Source organism: Pectinophora gossypiella, chromosome 6 (assembly GCF_024362695.1).
Source record: "Pectinophora gossypiella chromosome 6, ilPecGoss1.1, whole genome shotgun sequence".
Classification (NCBI taxonomy): domain Eukaryota; kingdom Metazoa; phylum Arthropoda; class Insecta; order Lepidoptera; family Gelechiidae; genus Pectinophora; species Pectinophora gossypiella.
Window position 1 is genome coordinate 1,492,487 of NC_065409.1, and position 19,499 is coordinate 1,511,985.

General features: G+C 39.3%; 2 protein-coding genes across 5 annotated transcripts in view; both read right to left on the reverse strand.

Moving 5' to 3' along the window:
- Positions 1-4,695: 4,695 nt before the first annotated feature.
- On the reverse strand, positions 4,696-6,078 carry LOC126367623 (dynein axonemal assembly factor 3 homolog). The gene has a single exon (XM_050011238.1). It carries the CDS (start codon positions 6,076-6,078, stop codon positions 4,696-4,698), a length of 1,383 nt encoding a protein of 460 aa, XP_049867195.1.
- A 506-nt stretch (positions 6,079-6,584) lies between these two features.
- The window catches only part of LOC126367297 (adhesion G-protein coupled receptor G2-like), a 57,623-nt gene continuing 44,708 nt past the window's right edge, over positions 6,585-19,499 (reverse strand). For 2 of the 4 annotated variants that reach the window (XM_050010746.1, XM_050010747.1), the window contains exons 6-11: positions 14,488-14,681; positions 13,584-13,868; positions 12,489-12,590; positions 11,188-11,422; positions 10,531-10,733; positions 6,585-10,272 (exon numbers count right to left, since the gene is read on the reverse strand). In XM_050010746.1, coding sequence (XP_049866703.1) covers positions 9,097-10,272; positions 10,531-10,733; positions 11,188-11,422; positions 12,489-12,590; positions 13,584-13,868; positions 14,488-14,681 — 2,195 coding nt within the window. In that variant the 3' untranslated portion in view covers positions 6,585-9,096. The remainder of the gene's footprint in view (positions 10,273-10,530; positions 10,734-11,187; positions 11,423-12,488; positions 12,591-13,583; positions 13,869-14,487; positions 14,682-19,499) is intronic. The other 2 variants (XM_050010748.1, XM_050010749.1) reach the window with 2 other exon arrangements.

Consider the following 19,499-nt stretch of genomic DNA (forward strand, 5'->3'; position numbering starts at 1 on the left):
AGCTAATATACATAAGCGAAGCTTTAATGTAACAAGTGTAGTTGGAACGATGACAGTCCCGCCGCGAGAGCGTGCCATTGTCTGGAGCGCGGCGCGGCGCGGCCGAGTGCCGCCGTGACCGCGTGCCGCCGCGGCCGCGTGCCGCCGCGACCGCGTGCCGCCGCGACGGCGTGCCGCCGCGACCGCGTGCCGCCGCGGCCCGAGCCGCCGGAGCCGCGCCTCCGAGCCGGTACTCTGAAGCTGGGCGACACGCAACCGTCCCCGGAGAGCCACCGATCACTTCATTCTCTATCACCTCTCCGAAAAGGCGCCCAACTTCGCTTTAATTCCATTTCTACGATCGTGTTAGGGAATTAAATAAACTTATCTACCAAAATAACACCAAAATCAACTTAACTAACATAATCATAAGTCAAGTTCCGCTCTCGTATTAATTGTTAACAATATGATTGTAAATCGATTTGTCTAGTTTAAATAAATCAGAGATCTCGTACCACCGTGCACAAATAACTTTGTCTAACTAGCCATAAACGTACACATATTCTAAAACTTAATGTGAATAAAAGTTATTTCGATTATCAGAATATCTATTATTGTATTGACTTTAAACGAATTTACGCCGATAACAAGGAGGAAGGGAGTATGTTAAATATGTTATAGTTTTCTCGTTTTAGTTTATTGACAAATTAGAAATTTATCGTTTCATTCGCGTTTACGCTAGGTTAGGTGGCGCGGCCACGGGTGTACTCTAGATAACTTACCGTTAAATAATTGAATACCTAACTACTAACTAGCCTCAGCTCGTGCTAACACAAGTACAGAGCTAGAAAGACGAGTCACCTCGGAAACATAAACTATACGGCAGACGTTCAGGAATACACATTAAGCAAAAAAGCGCGTTCAAGAGTGTAGGTCGAACTCTCTTTCGTTGGCGTCGATCTCGTTAAAAAACTATACGTAGAGGCAAAGCAAAAAGAAAATGATTATTATCATCATTCATAAAATTTATAGGATTGATTATTGCTCACCGCGAACGCAAAAATACCTTAGAAACTTTATCTTTTGCAAATATCCAGTTAGAACTCGTTGTCGCCAACTAACGTAAGTTACAACTGGATATTTGCAAAAAGGCCAAAGATTTTAGGATATTTTTGCGTTAACGGTAATGAGACTGAACGAATAGCAAAGAAAGATCTACTCTACCCTCGCGATCCAATTTCAACGGTTGAAGATTTTAAATCGGCGGAAACGACGGAACGTTTCCAAAGTGACTCGATCATTGCGTGGGAGTACGACTGGCGCGAAACCCTGCGCCCTGTTCCCAGTAATTAATCTCATAGATACTCGTTATAACTTTAAGTAAGTCTAAATAGATACTATAAACAAGTACAGGGTAGATGTGATTGCAATACTCTGTAGCTGGGTGCGTCACTCGCTCGGTGCGGGGTTGGCACGCTCAATGTATGAATGTCCTAAGATATGCCTAACATTAGGTTAAGAAGTCAACTCTGCACCTGCTGTTCTACTCTAAACGTAAGCTCAATCGAATAAGTAATGATAATTTCTTCCATGTCCTCTTGCTTCCGTCTCGTTCACGCACGTCTGTTTTCTCCTGATAAAAATCCAAAAATGTCCTTGCCAAACTTCTTCATCCATAATTACATTTTATGAATGCGATGAATTCTTGCACTACCGTCCCATACTTTCTCCTTCTAAACTCTCACTGAATCTTTAAAGAACTTATGATAAACAATTACATTAGATAATAAAATACCTCATCACGATGATTGCTAGCATTGATTAAGTCATTTTGTACGGGATGATAAATTTGTAATTAAAAATGTCGATTGGGCTAACGAGCGAGTGAATTGCACCTGGTAGGCGTCGTGAACGCGTTTTTATAATCCTCCACATTCGCTTGTGTGACCGTACTGACGTCGGAGAACTCATGTGACGTAATGAAACTCATGTGTCGTCATCAAACTCATGTATCGTCATCAAACTCATGTGACGTCATCAAACTCATGCTATGTCATCGACAACATCGATGATTCCAATCGTAAAAGTTTGCCTCCCAAGGCAGCCCAAACTTTGCCTAAATATATAGGGGCCCAAAATTTTGAAGGTTACAGAGCTGTTTGGGCATTTTAATGCCTAAATGTTTGTGTTTAGGGTCCGCAACAGGTGAAACTCCTGTGTTTTTGACTTTGGTAACTAATTACAATTTTGCCTTAAGGCAAAAACCTGACCTTAAGGTCAGGTTTTCATTTCTGTGTGTGAAATTTCATGACTTACGAAACTCAACTTCTAAACTATCCTTTATTGTAAGTCATTTAATTTCCACTTTCATTAGACACTGACCAAAGTCACTAACAGATATATTTTATTGTCACGGCCTACTTATGCTAGAAGTAGGTGTACACAATCTTATAAATAAAATAAAGCTGTGAATTCGTATTGCAGTTTTGGATTGTTATATCATATTAAAACTGTAACATTTTCTATCCACCAGATCTTCCCTGTTTACAGATTCGATATTGTAATTTCACAGTTACTCTTTATTGTATTTTTAATTTAAAGCCCAAACCTCTTGACATCTCTATCAGTGAAGAGTACAATCATCGCATCGGTGTGATAATGTCAACGTATAGATATAACATACGTTGGTGTTATCGTACTAATTCGATAGACAACGATTGAGAAAATAATGATACAGTATGTGAAATAATATTTAAAAAAGTAATAAGGAGCCATATTTCTGTTTTTAAATTTGGTGTTATGGACATTTCGAGAGGTTTAGAATCTGTTTGTATGTCTACTGATTGGTTAAGTTGCGCATCCACTTGAACAGCATCGTAGCATACGGAGTGTCGTCATTTGTTTGCTAGCAAAAATGCCAACTTTCTTCAACGCAGGTCTGTAGGAACCAAAAAATCCTTACGCTCCGTACGTACCGATTCAAATCAATTGGACGCGTAGCTTAATTAATAATTAGGGAATGCAAACCCGACTCGAGATCGCAAATTCGAGATCCCGCAGGATTGCAAATATCATTCCCGCGAGATCCCGAAATTATCGAGATCTCGTCTAGTTCATAAAAAAATGTAAAGTTAGGATGGCTAAAAAACGATGAAAACTGCTTGTTTGTAAACAAATATTTTTTGAAAGAAAACAAAAAACCTTTATTCTTCAATATTACTAACTAAATAATTAAGTTTTCTTTGGTAATCAGCATAATCAAAACAGAAAGTATAACTCAAGGAGACTGATTCGCTCAATCCCGTCAATCTCGTAATATTATGCTTCGGGATTGATCCCGAAAAATTAGACGAGATCACCTGAGATCGGTATTGGATCCCCTATTAATATTACATCGGTATATAGTTTTACTTTATAGTTTATCAATTACATTATCATTACGAACACACAAGCGAAGATATACGCGTAGGCCTAACACGTCAATTGCGAACGGCGCCAACCACCGCCATTGCTCACGGCAGTGCTCTGTTCTTTATGCGAATGGTCGTAACTGAGAAAATAGCAAATCCAGGGATCGTACTCGCCACTGCCTGAAGGACGAATGATACCAACGATCCAAAAAGGCAAATTTAATCGTCTACAACCTTCTTCGATACTATTGCACAAATAATAAAGAACAAATGTGGACAAAAGGGGAAATCCTATGGACCTACCTGCGCAAAATGATGTGTGAATGAATGAGGACTAACTTTTGTATATAACCTACGATTACTTCTTGTAACAAGAGTTGTAGATGATTAAACCAACGCCTGTGTTCATTGTATAGATGAGTAATTAATAATCGAAACGCAATGTAGAGCACTTTAATATCTTGTGAAGTAAATTATTTGTGAAGCATGTCAATGTTGTGCGAGGATTTAAAGAGCGACAAGGAGTAATAATACCAGGGAATGAATGTAATTATGTATAGTAAGAAAAGGGATGTACTTTTTTATTTCAGTGTATTGCTCCTCGGATAAGATTACCATATAGACTTAATAACTGCCCAAGAGTGAATGGATTTTTAAGATACGCCATTCCGAGCAAGAGTTGTACGTTAATATTTAAACAATAATTGTACCTATAACACTAAGTTACCTAACCACGCAGCGGAGGTGGACCGTTCGCTAGTTTGTCATATTTAGACTACCTAGTAGGATCTTTTAGATAAGTAGTAAGATTAGACCTCGAGGAAAACCTGAGTTGCTCAAAAATACGACAATTTCCTCAAAAACGGTGACTTTAGGGTTACTATCATTCGCAGACAAGCAACACTGCCGACAACTGAACTAGAAATGTTAAGTGATATTATGTAATATAAAATACGAATTTTAAACGAAAAGACGTTGATACGTTGTACTTTTCCGTTTCATTTTGTCCTTGTAAATATATTTGCTATATGATTTACTAAATGAATGTAACATATTATTAATGAAAAAATAGATGAACACAAATTTTACGCCTCGTTTTATTTACTATCTCCTAACACACAATTACTATAATAATAAAAAAGGTTATGATAAACCAGGAAAAAAAATGCTAATGATATTAACGTTAATGACGCTATTGTTTATACAACGCTATAAATAACTCAAATTATAAGGGTCTTTAAAATGAAACAAAAATCAGTCACATTTTCACAGATTAAATTAATTATTAATACAGAAACACGTAAAATTAAGTGGAGAGATCGATACTATCACTTCTCCTTTTTATCAAGAACTTAGCGAAATCGTCTTTTTCAGGATCAAAGGACTGGATCCTTTCGCACTGAGCAGCGGTTGCAGCTTGCTTAATCTGATCTCCAAACGCCTTCACATCCTCTCTCTTTAACTCCACTACATATTTCCTAGTTTCCATTATAACTATTGCATCGTCTCTAGCCATAGACCAGACGCTAGGCTTCACCCGCCCCAACATATTCTGGCCAACAAACACCCCGTGAAACAAGCCTTGGAAGTGAGGCTTGTGAGGGTAATGCTCCAAGGCAGACAGAGATAAGAAGTGTATCTTGCCATAATCCATTGGTATGTAGGTCTCTCTGTCTTCGCGCAATAGCAGAGGCACTTCAGGCCCGCTTTCCGATATCTTCGCATCAATGTTACTCAGAACAACCATACCTAGATTCTGCTGAGTGTCCAAACTCATCGCTTCCACATCAAACTTCTCTCGATGCTCCAGTTCATAAAGCATCCGCATCACATTGCGTTCCGTTAGATCTGTACTGCGTTTGTAATTGACCCCGTTTGAATTCTTCAGCATATCTTTATCCTCACAATCCAACCCGTACCCTATGTAGGGGGACGTCACCATATCACCCAAATACCCCCGATGGAGGTACCTATCGCCACATTTGTAAACACCTGCTGCCAAACTCACATTAGGACGACAAACTTCTGTTTCAAGCCAGGTAAAAGCAACCCCATGCTCTCTATAGTGCTTGTACTCTTGGACACAGATTGCACTAGCCACCTCCTTGAGACGCATGTGGTAATCCCAGTCAAATACACCTGCTCTGCAGTCATATCTCATTGCAAGACTCATTCTCAGACGGTGCTCCCACAATTCAACAGCATTAAACTGATTAGTATTCCCCGTCGTCCAAAAATTGTAGAGGTTCTCCATATAATCTCGCTCGCGGTATTTCATCTGCTCAATTGATACGCAGGGGAGAAGACAGTTCATGTAGTCTGGGTTGGTGACCATGCCGACCAACTGACGGCCCTTGGCGATCAGGTATCTTGACGTTGAAGGCCGCAACAGTAAGTTTCCGTAGATTTCTATGAACTGGCGTGTCTTCTCGAGTAGCCCGCATCGCGTGGTCCGTTCTAAAGCCAAGGACACCAGGAGGAGTTGTCGTGCTACCAGCTCTGTGCACCCATCGACGACAAACAGGTTCATGTACCGTCTAGTGTGCCGGTGGGCTTGAGCCAAGGTCTTCAGAAGATGTCGCGCATCACAGCCACCGATGACCAAGAAATTCAATTCGTAAGCGTTTTCATCGCCGTGATTTAAGTATTCTTGTTGCAAGTCCAAGGCGGGAGATACGCCCCAGAACATTTTTGTTAGAATTCACGATAGGTCGTTGTTTACACTTCGACAGACTCTGCAGAAATGCCGTCAGTGTCATAGCGACAGGTAAACAAGTTGGCGAGGCGTGAACTTCAGTAGGGTGTTCCCATGGCAACGGTCTATTTATATTTTTTGCCGCCAATAATGTGCTTGCTTATCGACACCTAACGAGGCCCCACTTGAACAGGTTCTATGTGATTCGCTCCGATTAATTAATTTTATCAAAGTTTCCAAGCGGCGATAGAGCGACAGTAATGAGATTTCAACCCGTATAACCTTTGATATTGAACCGTAAAAGATACAACGCCTACGTTAATTTGCTTAGCAAAGACATCTTTCTGCGTAATGTCTCAGGTTTTTATTAGGTACCTTTATAAAAATAAAGCATTAAGCTTATTATTATAAGAATTAGAACGATTTATTACTGTTTCAAATGAATGAAATGAACACCATTACCATGCGCATTTAAATAGGTAAAATAATAAAACAAATCGTAAATAAATAAAGTAATTTTATTATTTAAATAATTTAACTATGTTCTATAAATAAATGCCTCTTTGCTTATAGCATGCAATGGTCGTATCGTATGCTACATGATTACTATACATATTTTGTTCCGTACATCTACATATACTTATCTACATAATATTATACATATATTAGATACCTTTTAGGTAGGTATGTACACTGGTTTAAAAATACTGTTTAAACTTAACTTATTAGGAAAGTCATTTTATTATAAGGCTGCCATAGAGTTATTAAAATCTATATGCTTCCACTAGCACCACTTAGTAAAAGGTTGAATTATAAAAATACTTTCAAAGCTGCGCGTCCACTAGGGTAGATTCGGAGCGTACGAAGCGTAAGGATCTATGGATGTTTTGCCTGATACTATCTTGGTTTAACCTTGTGGGGTATCGTGTGGGTTGTGAGATGGATTACCAACCCCATCAACCCTGGTATCAGGGTTATTATAGAGCCGCCATAGGCCCCTGACAAGACTCATGTAACGACTACGTACTTACATCAGTAAATATTAACCGGGACCAACGGCTTAACGTGCCTTCCGAAGCACGGATCATCTTACTTTTGGACAATCAGGTGATCAGCCTGTAATGTCCTAACCAAACTAGGGATCACAAAGTGATTTTTGTGATTTGTCCCCACCGGGATTCGAACCCGGGACCCATGGATCGTGAGCACAACGCTCAACCACTGGACCACGGAGGCCGATTGGCCGTGACCTTGTAAGACCGAGATTTTCAGACACAATAGTTAAAAAAAAAGAGACGAAAGATATGTCTAGAATAATTAAAACGTGAGATTTCGCCTCTTTCAAGAGAATTTCGAATTATCAGATGAAAACAGAGATTACGCGACCGAATGAAGTTCTATATAATCGTTGTTACCAATTTAAAATCCATTATGAGCAATCGAGTCAATTTTACTGAAATTAAAAAAAACTTCTGCCTGAAGCTTTTTTGTGTGTTAAAAATATTAAAAGATAATTGATATTTACGTACATAAGAGTTTGTATTGAATGTTTTAGGAGCAAAATACTATTTGATACTGACAATAAAGAAATTTGGTGAGGACGATACATACGGTCACGAGCATTAATATGTATACACTTTGGTACCATGTCACATTAACTGTTTTGACAAATTGAACTGTAAGTCTCACGAAATGTCAAATATGTTAGTGCGACACAGTCCTAAAGTGGGTACATTATATTGCTCATGACTGTACCTAAGAGCGTTTAAATTGGCAACGACGATATACACCTTATAACATTATAAGGGGTATAGAACTTCATTCGGTCGCGTCATAGAAAATCCTAACGCTCCGATGGTGTACAAGTAGACGCACAGCTTTATTCCTCCATCTATTGCTACTTATCTGAATATATCTAGACAATAAAGTCACGTTGATTTTCAAGCATTCTTTTAGAGTTTTTTAACATTTTTTTTCTATACTCCAGACAAATGAAAAATGTTTAAAGATAATTCGTCATATTTCATGCCTCGTAGTACCAAACACACACCGGACACTGCATACAAAAATCTCATTCTCTAACACTGCCGAGGACACACGTTTTGAAACTAGTGAAAGTGTTAAATACATAATGAATTATCCTTATAAACTACTCCAAGTCGTCTGGTAAAGTGCTTATAAACAAGCCAAATCAAGCCTTGGCTGAATTAGCTATAACTAGTCAATATTTACCTAATATTTGGTAACTCGCATTAAATATGCTACGAATTTCAAACTTCTAAGTGATAATACATTTTCGGAAAATAATAATTTACATGAAGAACTTTAAACTACTATAGACTAGATAAGCGTTTCATTGCAATAAGGGAGAGTCAAAAATAAAACTTAAAAAAAACAAAATATTGAACACTTTTTCTTAAATCTTTATAAGTATTACCTGTCTGATCTACCTGCGTGTTTAGGCCTATTATTAAAATTATGAATACCCAGAGCCGTTAAGAGGCCACATCAGAGCAATTAATCTAAAAAGCAATATTGCTATTTGACCTTTGTTTTTAGCATGTATTGGCTTTTTTCCATTCGCGGGTTGGAAGGTCAAACAGGCAGTCATTTCAAAAACAGGACCTGTCAAATCTTCATCTTTAGGTAAGCGAACTCTGTGTGAAACGGGATAATGCTAGGGAGATGATGGCATTTATTGACATCACGTACTTGCATACGCGCAAATGTCAAATAGCAATATTGCTTTTTAAATGAATTAGTTCGACGTAGCGAGGACAAGCTAGCTGGGATCCAACATAACCAAGTATTTTACAGCTGAAGTTGGCAAGTCATCCATGGCTACGGGTCTAATAATTTTCGTAACTACAATGAAAAGCGAAAGGACTAGAGAAAACAACTATCGAAAATACATTCGTCAGAAAAGAAAGAGCGGGGAAAATCTCAAATTGGCAAGACTTAAGTATTCGGAGTAAATTGCCACCACCGGTTATGTGGTCTATTGGTCTTTCGTCAAGAGAATCTCGAGTTGTCAGGAGAAGACAGAGATTTGGGCTTAGAATTGTTAGCTTCTATAGTAGAAGCCCCTGCTCCGCCTCTATAACCAGCCCCTGTACTTCTATGCGTATACGTCGACGACGTAACGGGAACCTTCCTCGTCTGCTTTATCTTCAACTTATTCAACCACAAGTCCCTTGTCTTCTTATTCCCCAACACGAAGAACAAGAACAGAACGAACCCTTGTAAAGTCGCTAACAATGTAAAAAGATAAGCTGCTACGATGTTATAGGCAAACAAACCGAAAAGCCACGGCAACCCGAATAGGAAAACTAATAAGCAGCTCACTGAAGCACATCGTATGGCTTCGTTTGAGTCGCCGTGTCTTTGAATCCTTCTAGACGCAAACACAGAACGAACTATCAGGGCAAATAGCGTCCAGTTCGCGAGCAGCATGACAGCGATAGGTGCGTAGACGGCCAACCATAGACCAAGACCTGAAGGATAGCAGAACGACCCGCTCGGGCTCTTCTCTTCGTAGCGCCCCGCATAAGAGTGAGGGGACACTGAGAGAAGAATACCAACCACAGCACAGGGAGCTCCCCAAGAGAAAGCAGAGGCTCTCAAAAGTTTATGAGAGGCATCTCTCGTGAAAACTATAACCAATCTTCTATAAGACAATACGGCTGCAACCAACATCCAACAAAATGATGCTAATACAGAATAATGTAACAAAACTCCTATCAGCATACAAGGGATGTCGTACGTATCGAATTTAGCAAATACTACAACCAAGAAACAAATTACCAACATGAAAATGGCTATACATAATTGAAGCCAGATTTTGTTGCTGAAGTCTCTTCTCCAAGATCTGAACAATGCAGCGGTTAGGCCTATCATGAATAGACCGAATATTGACAAACAACAACCGACGATAGTAAGGATTTCTAGTACATCCTCGTTTCTGTCGGAGAAAACCGCTCGTGGGACTAATATTTCAGCGAAATGAGTGAGATGAGTACATCGGCATGTATCTAGGACTCCGTCATCGATGGACCTGATGAAAGTGCAGCCGTTTTGAGACCAGTATCCGGATTCAGTGGTGTCGTTGAGGAATTCCCAATAAGCGCAGGCTCGGCTGACATTCTTGTCCGGGATTTCCGTCATTGGACTCAGATGAATGTCGATTACCTGAAACAGAAAAAAACACTTAGATCAAGCGTTCCAGATATTAGAGGTACTTACTTAATTACAACTACGATATTTATACTAACATCCTCTACAAGAAAATTCTGTGTTCTTCCAGGTCAATGGAGTTCTTGGTATACTAAATTCCAAAAAGTTATGAGGACCTATAATTATTATAATAGTCGATAGTCTTTCAATTTAACCCCTACAGCCAATCCCTTCTCATTTCACAAAATAGAAGTATATACATTGTTATCTTACCTCTCCATTTTCAAACTTCGTCACGTTTTGGACTTTAATGCTCAGGACCCTGCTATTGACGGTATAGACACCAGCTTGGGACTGAAAGGCTCTGTCATTCCGAAACACGACGAAGCTGATGCGACGAGAGGAGTTGACGACTGAATCCGGGAGGTGGACCACTGCTTCACTCTGGTTCGATGCTAACTGGGTCTGGTTTACTTCTGCAAAGAAATATTTAGAACTTTCGTTAGCACACTATCGAACACTCCATTACTCGACATTAAGCATGAATATTTTTTTGTCTTTAACTGGCTTGATAAAGAATCAATACTAGTAATATACGCATCACGTCTGTATTCCCAAAGGTTGAGGCAGAGGTGCATAGTATTAAAAAACCCACTTCTCGCCAACTATGTTTAAGTCCCATGTTAGGGCTAGCCTACTTACTTAGCCGGACACAAATACTAGAAACCTTTAGAGTTTTCTTTTGAACCTAGAACACGACAAAATTGTGTTACAAGATCCATAGCTGTTTCTTAAATACAATTAGTTAATACATCTTGAAATACCAAAGCCACACTTAGACCACTCACTGACTATGAAAAATATAATGGAAAAGGATAGAATTTAAAAAACCGTTATCTACTAACGTGTTTTATAAGAGCGACAACAAACCTGTTATAAGTTCAAAGGCATCATCAGTAAAAGCTTCATCATCTCGAGCAGCAATCCTTAACCCTCGAACGGGAGTTTCTGGTTCAGCATTGGCCAGAACCATGGCAATGTTAGGCCGAATTGTTGTGGCTTTGTGGGAACCATTCAGGTCAATTCTGCCTCCAAGCTCGTCTAGAAGGTGAAGCAGTTGACCAGGAATCTCAAGGTCTTCTTCTGTTTCTAGGAGGATGTCCACCTGGAAGTTGATGACCATTATACTTGTTTGTACTAATTTTGTAAAGATTCTATGCGTGAACTTTGATTTGCTTGATAACTTCTGATTTCATTAATATATCTTCCTTTCTAATCTTAAATCATTGGTTTAGGCCCGTGCCGGGATTCGAACCAAGGATTTTAGTGAAAATTAAGCGTTCTTCCATCTGAGTTACCAGGACTACTTCACAGTTACTTTAATAGCAGATTGATATACTTAACTAAAAAAAAAGTCCGGGCTTGTAAAGACCGTAGAAAAAAATATTTATCCGTAAATGAACAAAGACAACAAACTTATAGTTACATTACAGGGCAGCACTGTTGAATGTTCCTAAATTTTGACAGTTCTCCATACTGTTCAGCTAAAAGTAGTATCAAATTGATATAAAAAGTGGATCAACGTGGAGTGGAGTCCGTCTGAAGGATGAGTTACGAAAAAGAAAAGCCATTTTTGTTAGCATAGTTGGAAAAAAGCATTTTTGATTGAAAATAAGTTTTTCTACGTTTTTTCTTTCCGATCTTTAGGGAATAAATATAGCATTATGATTTTGCAGTTAAATGCCGCACAAGGGGTTATAGTGTAAAAATATAACCAAAACAATTATGTTTGTTTACTCAAATAGTATTTTATTTATTTATTTATTTATTTATTTTCATGGGATAATAAACAATTATACATGATATATTAACAATAGGTGTATGATTTTTTCACATAAGTACATGTACAATCAACCACATTATCCACGTATTAGTTTACAATGTCGTCTAGTGAGTTGAAATAGGTTATGTTATAAATTAAACAAAAAATAAATCAGCTCAGGGCTTGAATAATAGATTTTTTAAATTTAGAACTAGATAAATTGAATATGTCTATAAAATGAAATGAATCATTGTATTGAGAGAGAATACGACGTAGAGGTACTCGCCTGCCGGCGTTGGTGCGGCAGTAGTATGAGGAACTGTTAAAATTTAAGAACACAACCCAACAGAAGCGTCACCTGATGGGAGAAATATTGCTCTTTGCAATATTGCCAATACTCAATACTTACAGCGTCAAACGCATTTTCTACGTCTTCCATTATCACAGGCACTGATGCATCTTGCAGCAGGTTTCCTAGGTCTTCTAGCACTTGTTCTAGCTGTTCTTCCGGCTGGAATTCATGAATATTTAATGATTAACAAATATTACACAGGGTGTTAGTGACATTGTAACGAATACTAAGGGGAAAATTCCACTTGATATTAACTCAGAATAATGAGCTGCATCATTACGATTTCACTTCCCTTTAGTTTTCGTTACGATGTCACTTACACTTCGTACAAGTACGTCCAGGTCGCCATACAAGTACGTATGGGCGTTAATGACACCGTAACGAATACGGAAGGGGATGATTCAGACCACGATTCTGACTTGATATCAAGTGGAATTTCCTGTTGGAAAATTCATGAAAATGTTTTTTTTTTATTTTCAGTTCCATACCTTTGCGACGGAAAATTCAACTTGATGTCAACTCAGAATCATAGGCTCAATCATCTCTCAAAGTTTTCGTTACGATGCCACTAACACCCTGTGTACTTAGTATTCGTAATTGTTTGTCATCGACAAAGTCAAATCAAGAAGAACTCCCTCAGAGTTTTACTGTCAGTAAGATGCATTTATCTAAGAAATAAATAATGAGTATGTAGCACACGCCAAACCAAGATCTCAGTTGGCAATTTATGAATGATTTATTAAGTATGTTAGATTCAAAATATGTAACTGTGATGAAAATGTGCATCACCAAATTTGCTCCATGAAAAAGAGATGGATATGTTAATTGCATACAAGCATGAGAATTGATGATGAAGCAACATAGAGAACATATACATTAAAGCAATAAGATAAATCATTAATTAATAAAAGGTTGACAAGACCCTCGCGACGATCACCAAAGCCCAACACCATAAGGTTCGCAATCGAACTGCTTATTGAAGAAACATGGACCCTCAACTTGACCTGAAGTTCAAAAAGCAACACTGCTTTTTAACATTTGTTGGCATCGCGCACTTACTTTTTAAGCGCAAATGTCAAATAGCAATATTGCTTTTTAAATTAATTGCAGCGATGTGGTCTTTTTAACCACTCTGATCATTCAAAAACTTACCAGCGGCGGCGGCGGTCTACGAGTAGTAGTCGTTGTTGGCAGGACTGGACGTACAGTAGACACGGTCTCCGTTGGATACGTCGTTGGAGACACAGTGGAAACAGTCTCCGTGACTGTAGTCCAGGAATCCTCAACTGTTGTAGTCGGGATCTCTTCTGTAGTCGTCATGTGCTCTGTAGTCGGTTTTGGTGGTGGCCCGGGCCTTGTTGTATATTCTGGTCGCTCCGTGTCTTCGTCGGAGTCAGAAGAGTCATTCTGGCGGATGTATTGCATATCATGGTCCGTCTATAAGTTAGTGAGCAGGAATGAAGAGCGGTTAATGACACACGTCCATGCTTTAAAATTTAAAGGCTTCAAAATAGCATGATTGGCATCATTCGTTAGTAACAGCAGCAGTAAGAAGCAATATTGCTGTTTGACATTAGCGCATATAAATGTGAGTGCGCAGTGTCAACAAAATGTCAAATAGCGATATTGTTTTGTATGAATTGCTTCAAATGTGTCCTTTTTAAGGCTTTGGGGCCGTCCCTATATACGTCTCAGCTACAATAGATGGCGTAAATCGAAATTATTATTTTTGTCATAGATAAACTAAGCTAAATACTACACCTTTTTGGCACTACTTGAAGGTCTAAAGAACCTACAAACAATAATAACTATTATAAACCCTTCCTATTTTCTTCAGGTTTACTCACTCTGGGCCTGAAGTTGTTGACAAATTAATTGCCAAGTTGACAAATTGACAAATTAATATTATTATATAATATGAAAATCGTTTTGGAAAGGTTTAATTACGTTTACTTAGTAATAATTTTGTATGGCAATGTATATTTTAAAATTAAAAAAACTGCCCTACAGTGAAGCGGTTAAACAAAGAACATTCCAGAACATTAAAGAAACTCACAGAACTTTCCGTCGTGAGCGGATGAGCAGTGGGCATAAGCTGATGGACCTCGTGATTGAATCGGACGTCTGCAGTAACTGCGACGGGAGCTGTGGTGGTGCACTCTTCGATGGCTGTGGTCACCCACTGGACACCTTCGTCGAAGTCGCCCACGCAGGTGTAGTTGCGGCAGGAGGACGAGGTGACGGTCGACCCTGGAAGATGTAGGTAAACGTAGGTACATTCTCAAACCATACTGTTACAGTCTCGGCTGTGTATATTCCGGACTATATCGTCACTGAAAAGCCAAAAATACGTAAGCGCCAAAATGTCAGTTCAAGGAAAAGCCGTTTAAAGTAGCTTTTTTATTTTTTTATCATAACTTTTTACCAATTTATTCAATTTAGATGACGTCAACTTTTGCAACTTTCGCAAAGGCCGGTCATAGGATGGGTGACCACAAAAAAAAAATCATCTCGAGCTCCTCTGTGCTTCGGAAGGCACGTTAAGCCGTTGGTCCCGGCTGCATTAGCAGTCGTTAATAACCATCAATCCGCACTGGGCCCGCGTGATGGTTTAAGGCCCGATCTCCCTATCCATCCATAGGGAAGGCCCGTGCCCCAGCAGTGGGGACGTTAATGGGCTGATGATGATGATGATGATGAGATGACGTCAACATACACGGTTTTTCATTTTCCATATCTAGCAATACATAATTTATAAAATGGACTGCTATTTTAGGATATTTTGGCGCTTATGTAATTTTGCCTTTCCAGTGACGATATGTGGTAGTTTACTACCATTATCAACGGCCTCCGTGGTCCAGTGGTTGAGCGTGAGGCTCACAATCCGGAGGTCCCAGGTTCGAATCCCGGTGGGGAAATATCACAAAAATTACTTTATGATCCCTAGTTTGGTTAGGACATTACAGACTGATCACCTGATTGTCCGAAAGTAAGATGATCCGTGCTTCGCAAGGAACGTTGAGGTGTTGATCCCGGTTACTACTTAGTGATGTAAGTAAGCAGTCGTTACATGAGCCATGTCAGGGGCATTTGGCGGCTGAATAATAAACCTGACACCGGAGTTGATGAGGTTGGCAATCCACCTCACAACCCACACGATAGAAGAAGACCGTTATCCATGTATGTGTATAATTTACCTTCTGTACAGTTTTCACTAACGCTTGTCCATTATAGACGGCGATACGGCTCATCACCTATCACGTCGGTCTAGAAAGCTCGGTGACGTGTGGGCACTTAGTTCATCTTGCGATGTACCTTTGACTTTTGGTTATGTATATTATGTTATCATGTATCACGCCAGTAATCCTCAATAGGATGAACAATGCCACAAGTAAGCAATGGCAAACTTGCTGCCACTGTTACGGACTCCAAAGATAGAATGATGAACCTTATGGTGATAAGGGATCAGCTTCTCATCCATAACGGTTGTCCATCATGTTGGGAGACAATCCCTCTGTCGGATTTTACGACAGGCCCGGGAAGATAAGCGCCGAGACGAAAGCGTTCTATGTTTTTTTATTTGGTTCCAATCCAGCGTTAGTTACACGATGCAAACACGCATAATGGGCCATCTTAAGAGTCTAAATGCGGAAAACTGATCCCACTAATTCATCATCATCATCAGCCCATTAACGTCCCCACTGCTGGGGCACGGGCCTTCCCTATGGATCGATGGGGAGAACGGGCCTTAAACCATCACGCGGGCCCAGTGCGGATTGATGGTTATTAACGACTGCTAATGCAGCCGGGACCAACGGCTTAACGTGCACAGAGGAGCTCGAGATGAAAACTTTTTTTTTGTGGTCACCCATCCTATGACCGGCCTTTGCGAAAGTTGCTTAACTTCAACAATCGCAGACCGAGCGCGTTTACCGCTGCGCTACCGAGCTCCCACTAATTACACGATTCAAATTCCTCTAAAAATATCTCCCTGATCCGGCGTATCCCTTTTGCCCAAATACCGCGGGCTATCACTAATTGTCAATGTGTAAACACGCCCTAACACCCATAGCGACTTGCTGTTTGATCTCTATCATAGTTGCTAGTATGTCTTTGATGTGCGCAGTACTGAGAGTTGACGATTTATCGATAAATATAGTATCGATAAACTTTATATCTTCTTGCGTGTTTGAAAAGTACGTGAGAAGAAAAAGAAAAGAAAAAAGTACACTTACTTCATGTAGTAATTATTAAGTTAGTTAGCTTTTTATTGGGATATCATATCTGTCGAACTATCAGAGAGTACCAGCGAGGTTAATAACAGGGAGGAAACAAAAACTAAAAAATATGTAAAAAGAAAATAAGTAAGTAAATAAAAAAATAAATAATGTAAAATGTAATGTGTGTATGTATGTATGTGTAATGTGTATCTTTACAAATAATAAATGCAGGCGGCAGCACTCTTGAGTGTTCCTAAATTTTGTCAGTTCTTTGTAATTTAACACAATGGAACTGTCCAATGGAATAATGTTTTGAAATTCTACTAATAAGGTTTCTTTACAAAACTATACCCATATTAAGACAATAATTTAATCATTTGCCCCTTAGGAGCCTACTATTCCATCGTACAACCTACGTGGGAACTCGCTACCTACTAAAACATTCATTCATTCATTTCCCTGTCCATACTAACGGCCTTCGTGGTTCAGTGGTTGAGCGTTGTGCTCACCATTCGGATCCCAGGTTCGAATCCCGATGGTGACCATCATCATCATCAATTTAAGACCCACGCTCTTGTCGGTGACGCATTTACCATGCTACTTTTTTAGGGAAAAATAGGGCCGATGGTGACAAATCACAAAAATTACTTTGTGATCCCTAGTTTGGTTAGGACAATTCACCACCTGGTTGTCCAAAAAATAAGATGATCCGTGCTTCAGAAGGCACGTTCAGCCGTTGGTCCCGGTTAATACTTACTGATATAAGTAAGTTGTCGTTACATGAGCCATGTCAGGGGCCTTTGGCCGCTCAATAATAACCCTGACACCAGGGTTGATGAGGTTGGTAATTCACCTAAAAACCCACAAGATAGAAGAAGACTGTCCATACTTATCAATGAATAAAAATAAATGACATGTGTGTCATAAAGTCTGTGCTAATCTTATGAGAGTTTTTTTGCAAGAGAAGTGTGTCAGTTTCGAAGCAAATGGAATTCTATAGTCTCTGCTTACCCCGGTGGGAAATAGGCGCGAGTTTATGTATGTATGGTATACAGGGTGTTAGTGACATCGTAACGAAAACTTTGAGGGGTGATTGAGGCCATGATTCTGAGATGATATCAAGTGGAATTTTCCGTCGCAAAAGTATGGAATTGAAAATAATTAAAAAAATCACAAAAATTTACAGGATGATTCAGACTGAATTTTCCACTTGATATCAACTCAGAATCATGGTCTGAACCATCCCCCTCAGCATTCGTTACGGTGTCACTAACACCCATACCTACTTGTATGGCTACCGTATGTACTTGTGTGGGGTGTAAGTGACATCGTAACGAATACTGAGGGGGATGATTCAGCTGATTATTCTGAGTTAATATCAAGTGAAATTTTCCATCGCAAAAGTATAGAATTGAAAATAATTTACAAAAAAACTGAAAAAAATCATGAATTTTGCGACGAAAAATTCCACTTGATATTAACTCAGAATCATGGTCTGAATCATCCCCCTGAGTATTCGTTACGATGTCACTAACACCCTGTATTTTTAAAAAGCTCAATTAAAATGCTCCCTTTTACCACCTCTCGATTTGTAATCATTTATCGACTGATTATCGATATGTGTATTCGTTTATCGACCCCTAGCCCGTTGCCGGATATTTTGGAATAGATACCGAACGATACCGCTAATAATAATCAACATAGCATGATTGACAGCGCAAGTCAACATGTGCAATTTGTACAAGCTTATTAATAACTTTCCGATCTTCTTCTATCGTGTGGGTTGTGAGGAGTACCAACCTCATCAACCCTGGTGTCAGGGTTACTATTGAGCCGCGAAAGGCCCCTGACATGGCTCATATAACGACTACTTACTTACATCAGTAATAACCGGGATCAACGGCTTAACGTGCCCTCCGAAGCACGGATCATCTTACTTTCGGACAATCTGGTGATCAGCCAGTAATATCTTAAACAAACTAGGGACCGCAAAGTAATTTTTGTGATATATCCCCGCCGGGAACCGAACCCGGGACCTCCGGATCATGAGCCCAGCGCTCAACAACTGGACCACGGAGGTCTAATAATAATAATAAATCAGCATTGATAAAACGCCTTTCTTAAAATACGCACGAGGAAGGTAAATATGTTTTTCTGGATATTGTACGTCATTGGTGTTCGAGAAACTGTCGAATTCTAACACGTAAGTCAATGTGAAATTCCACAAACATAATTACGTAATGAGATCAATGCAATATTGAACACTAACACCCGTATTAAGACGTTCACTCAAATTGGCCACTTGACAGTTGTAACAGTAAAATATGAAATATGTCAGATACGGTAATTTATCATTTAACGATAATTATCCAATGGTGCTAATTCCTGCAGACGCCACCTAATTTTAAGTTATACCTGTCATTTTCTGATTCTTTGAAAAAGAAAGGGACGGCTAATCGACAGCCATAAAATTTATGGAATACACGTCAATTTTAAGTAGAAATCTAAAACAACCGTCTAAAAATTTTACATCGGCCAATAAACCGACAGAATTAAGTAGACAGCACGTCAAACGGATTGCATACCAGCGAGATGCCTATTTTATTCGCAAGGGTTATTCATTCGTTTTAAAATTAACTTATTGACAATCGAATAATTGACAAAAAATAAGTGAATTTTGAGTTCCATACTTTAATACATAAGGCTTTGTGATCCCTAGTTTCGTTAGGACATTACGGCCGATCACCTGATTGTCCGAAAGTCAAATGATCCGTGCTTCGAAAGGTCCGTTAAGCCGTTGGTCTCGGCTACTACTTACTGATGTAAGTAAGCAGTCGTTACATGAGCC

Coding starts and splice junctions, on each gene's coding strand:
- LOC126367623 (XM_050011238.1), bottom strand. CDS start 6,078: ATGTTCTGGGGCGTATCTCCCGCCTTGGACTTGCAACAAGAATACTTA.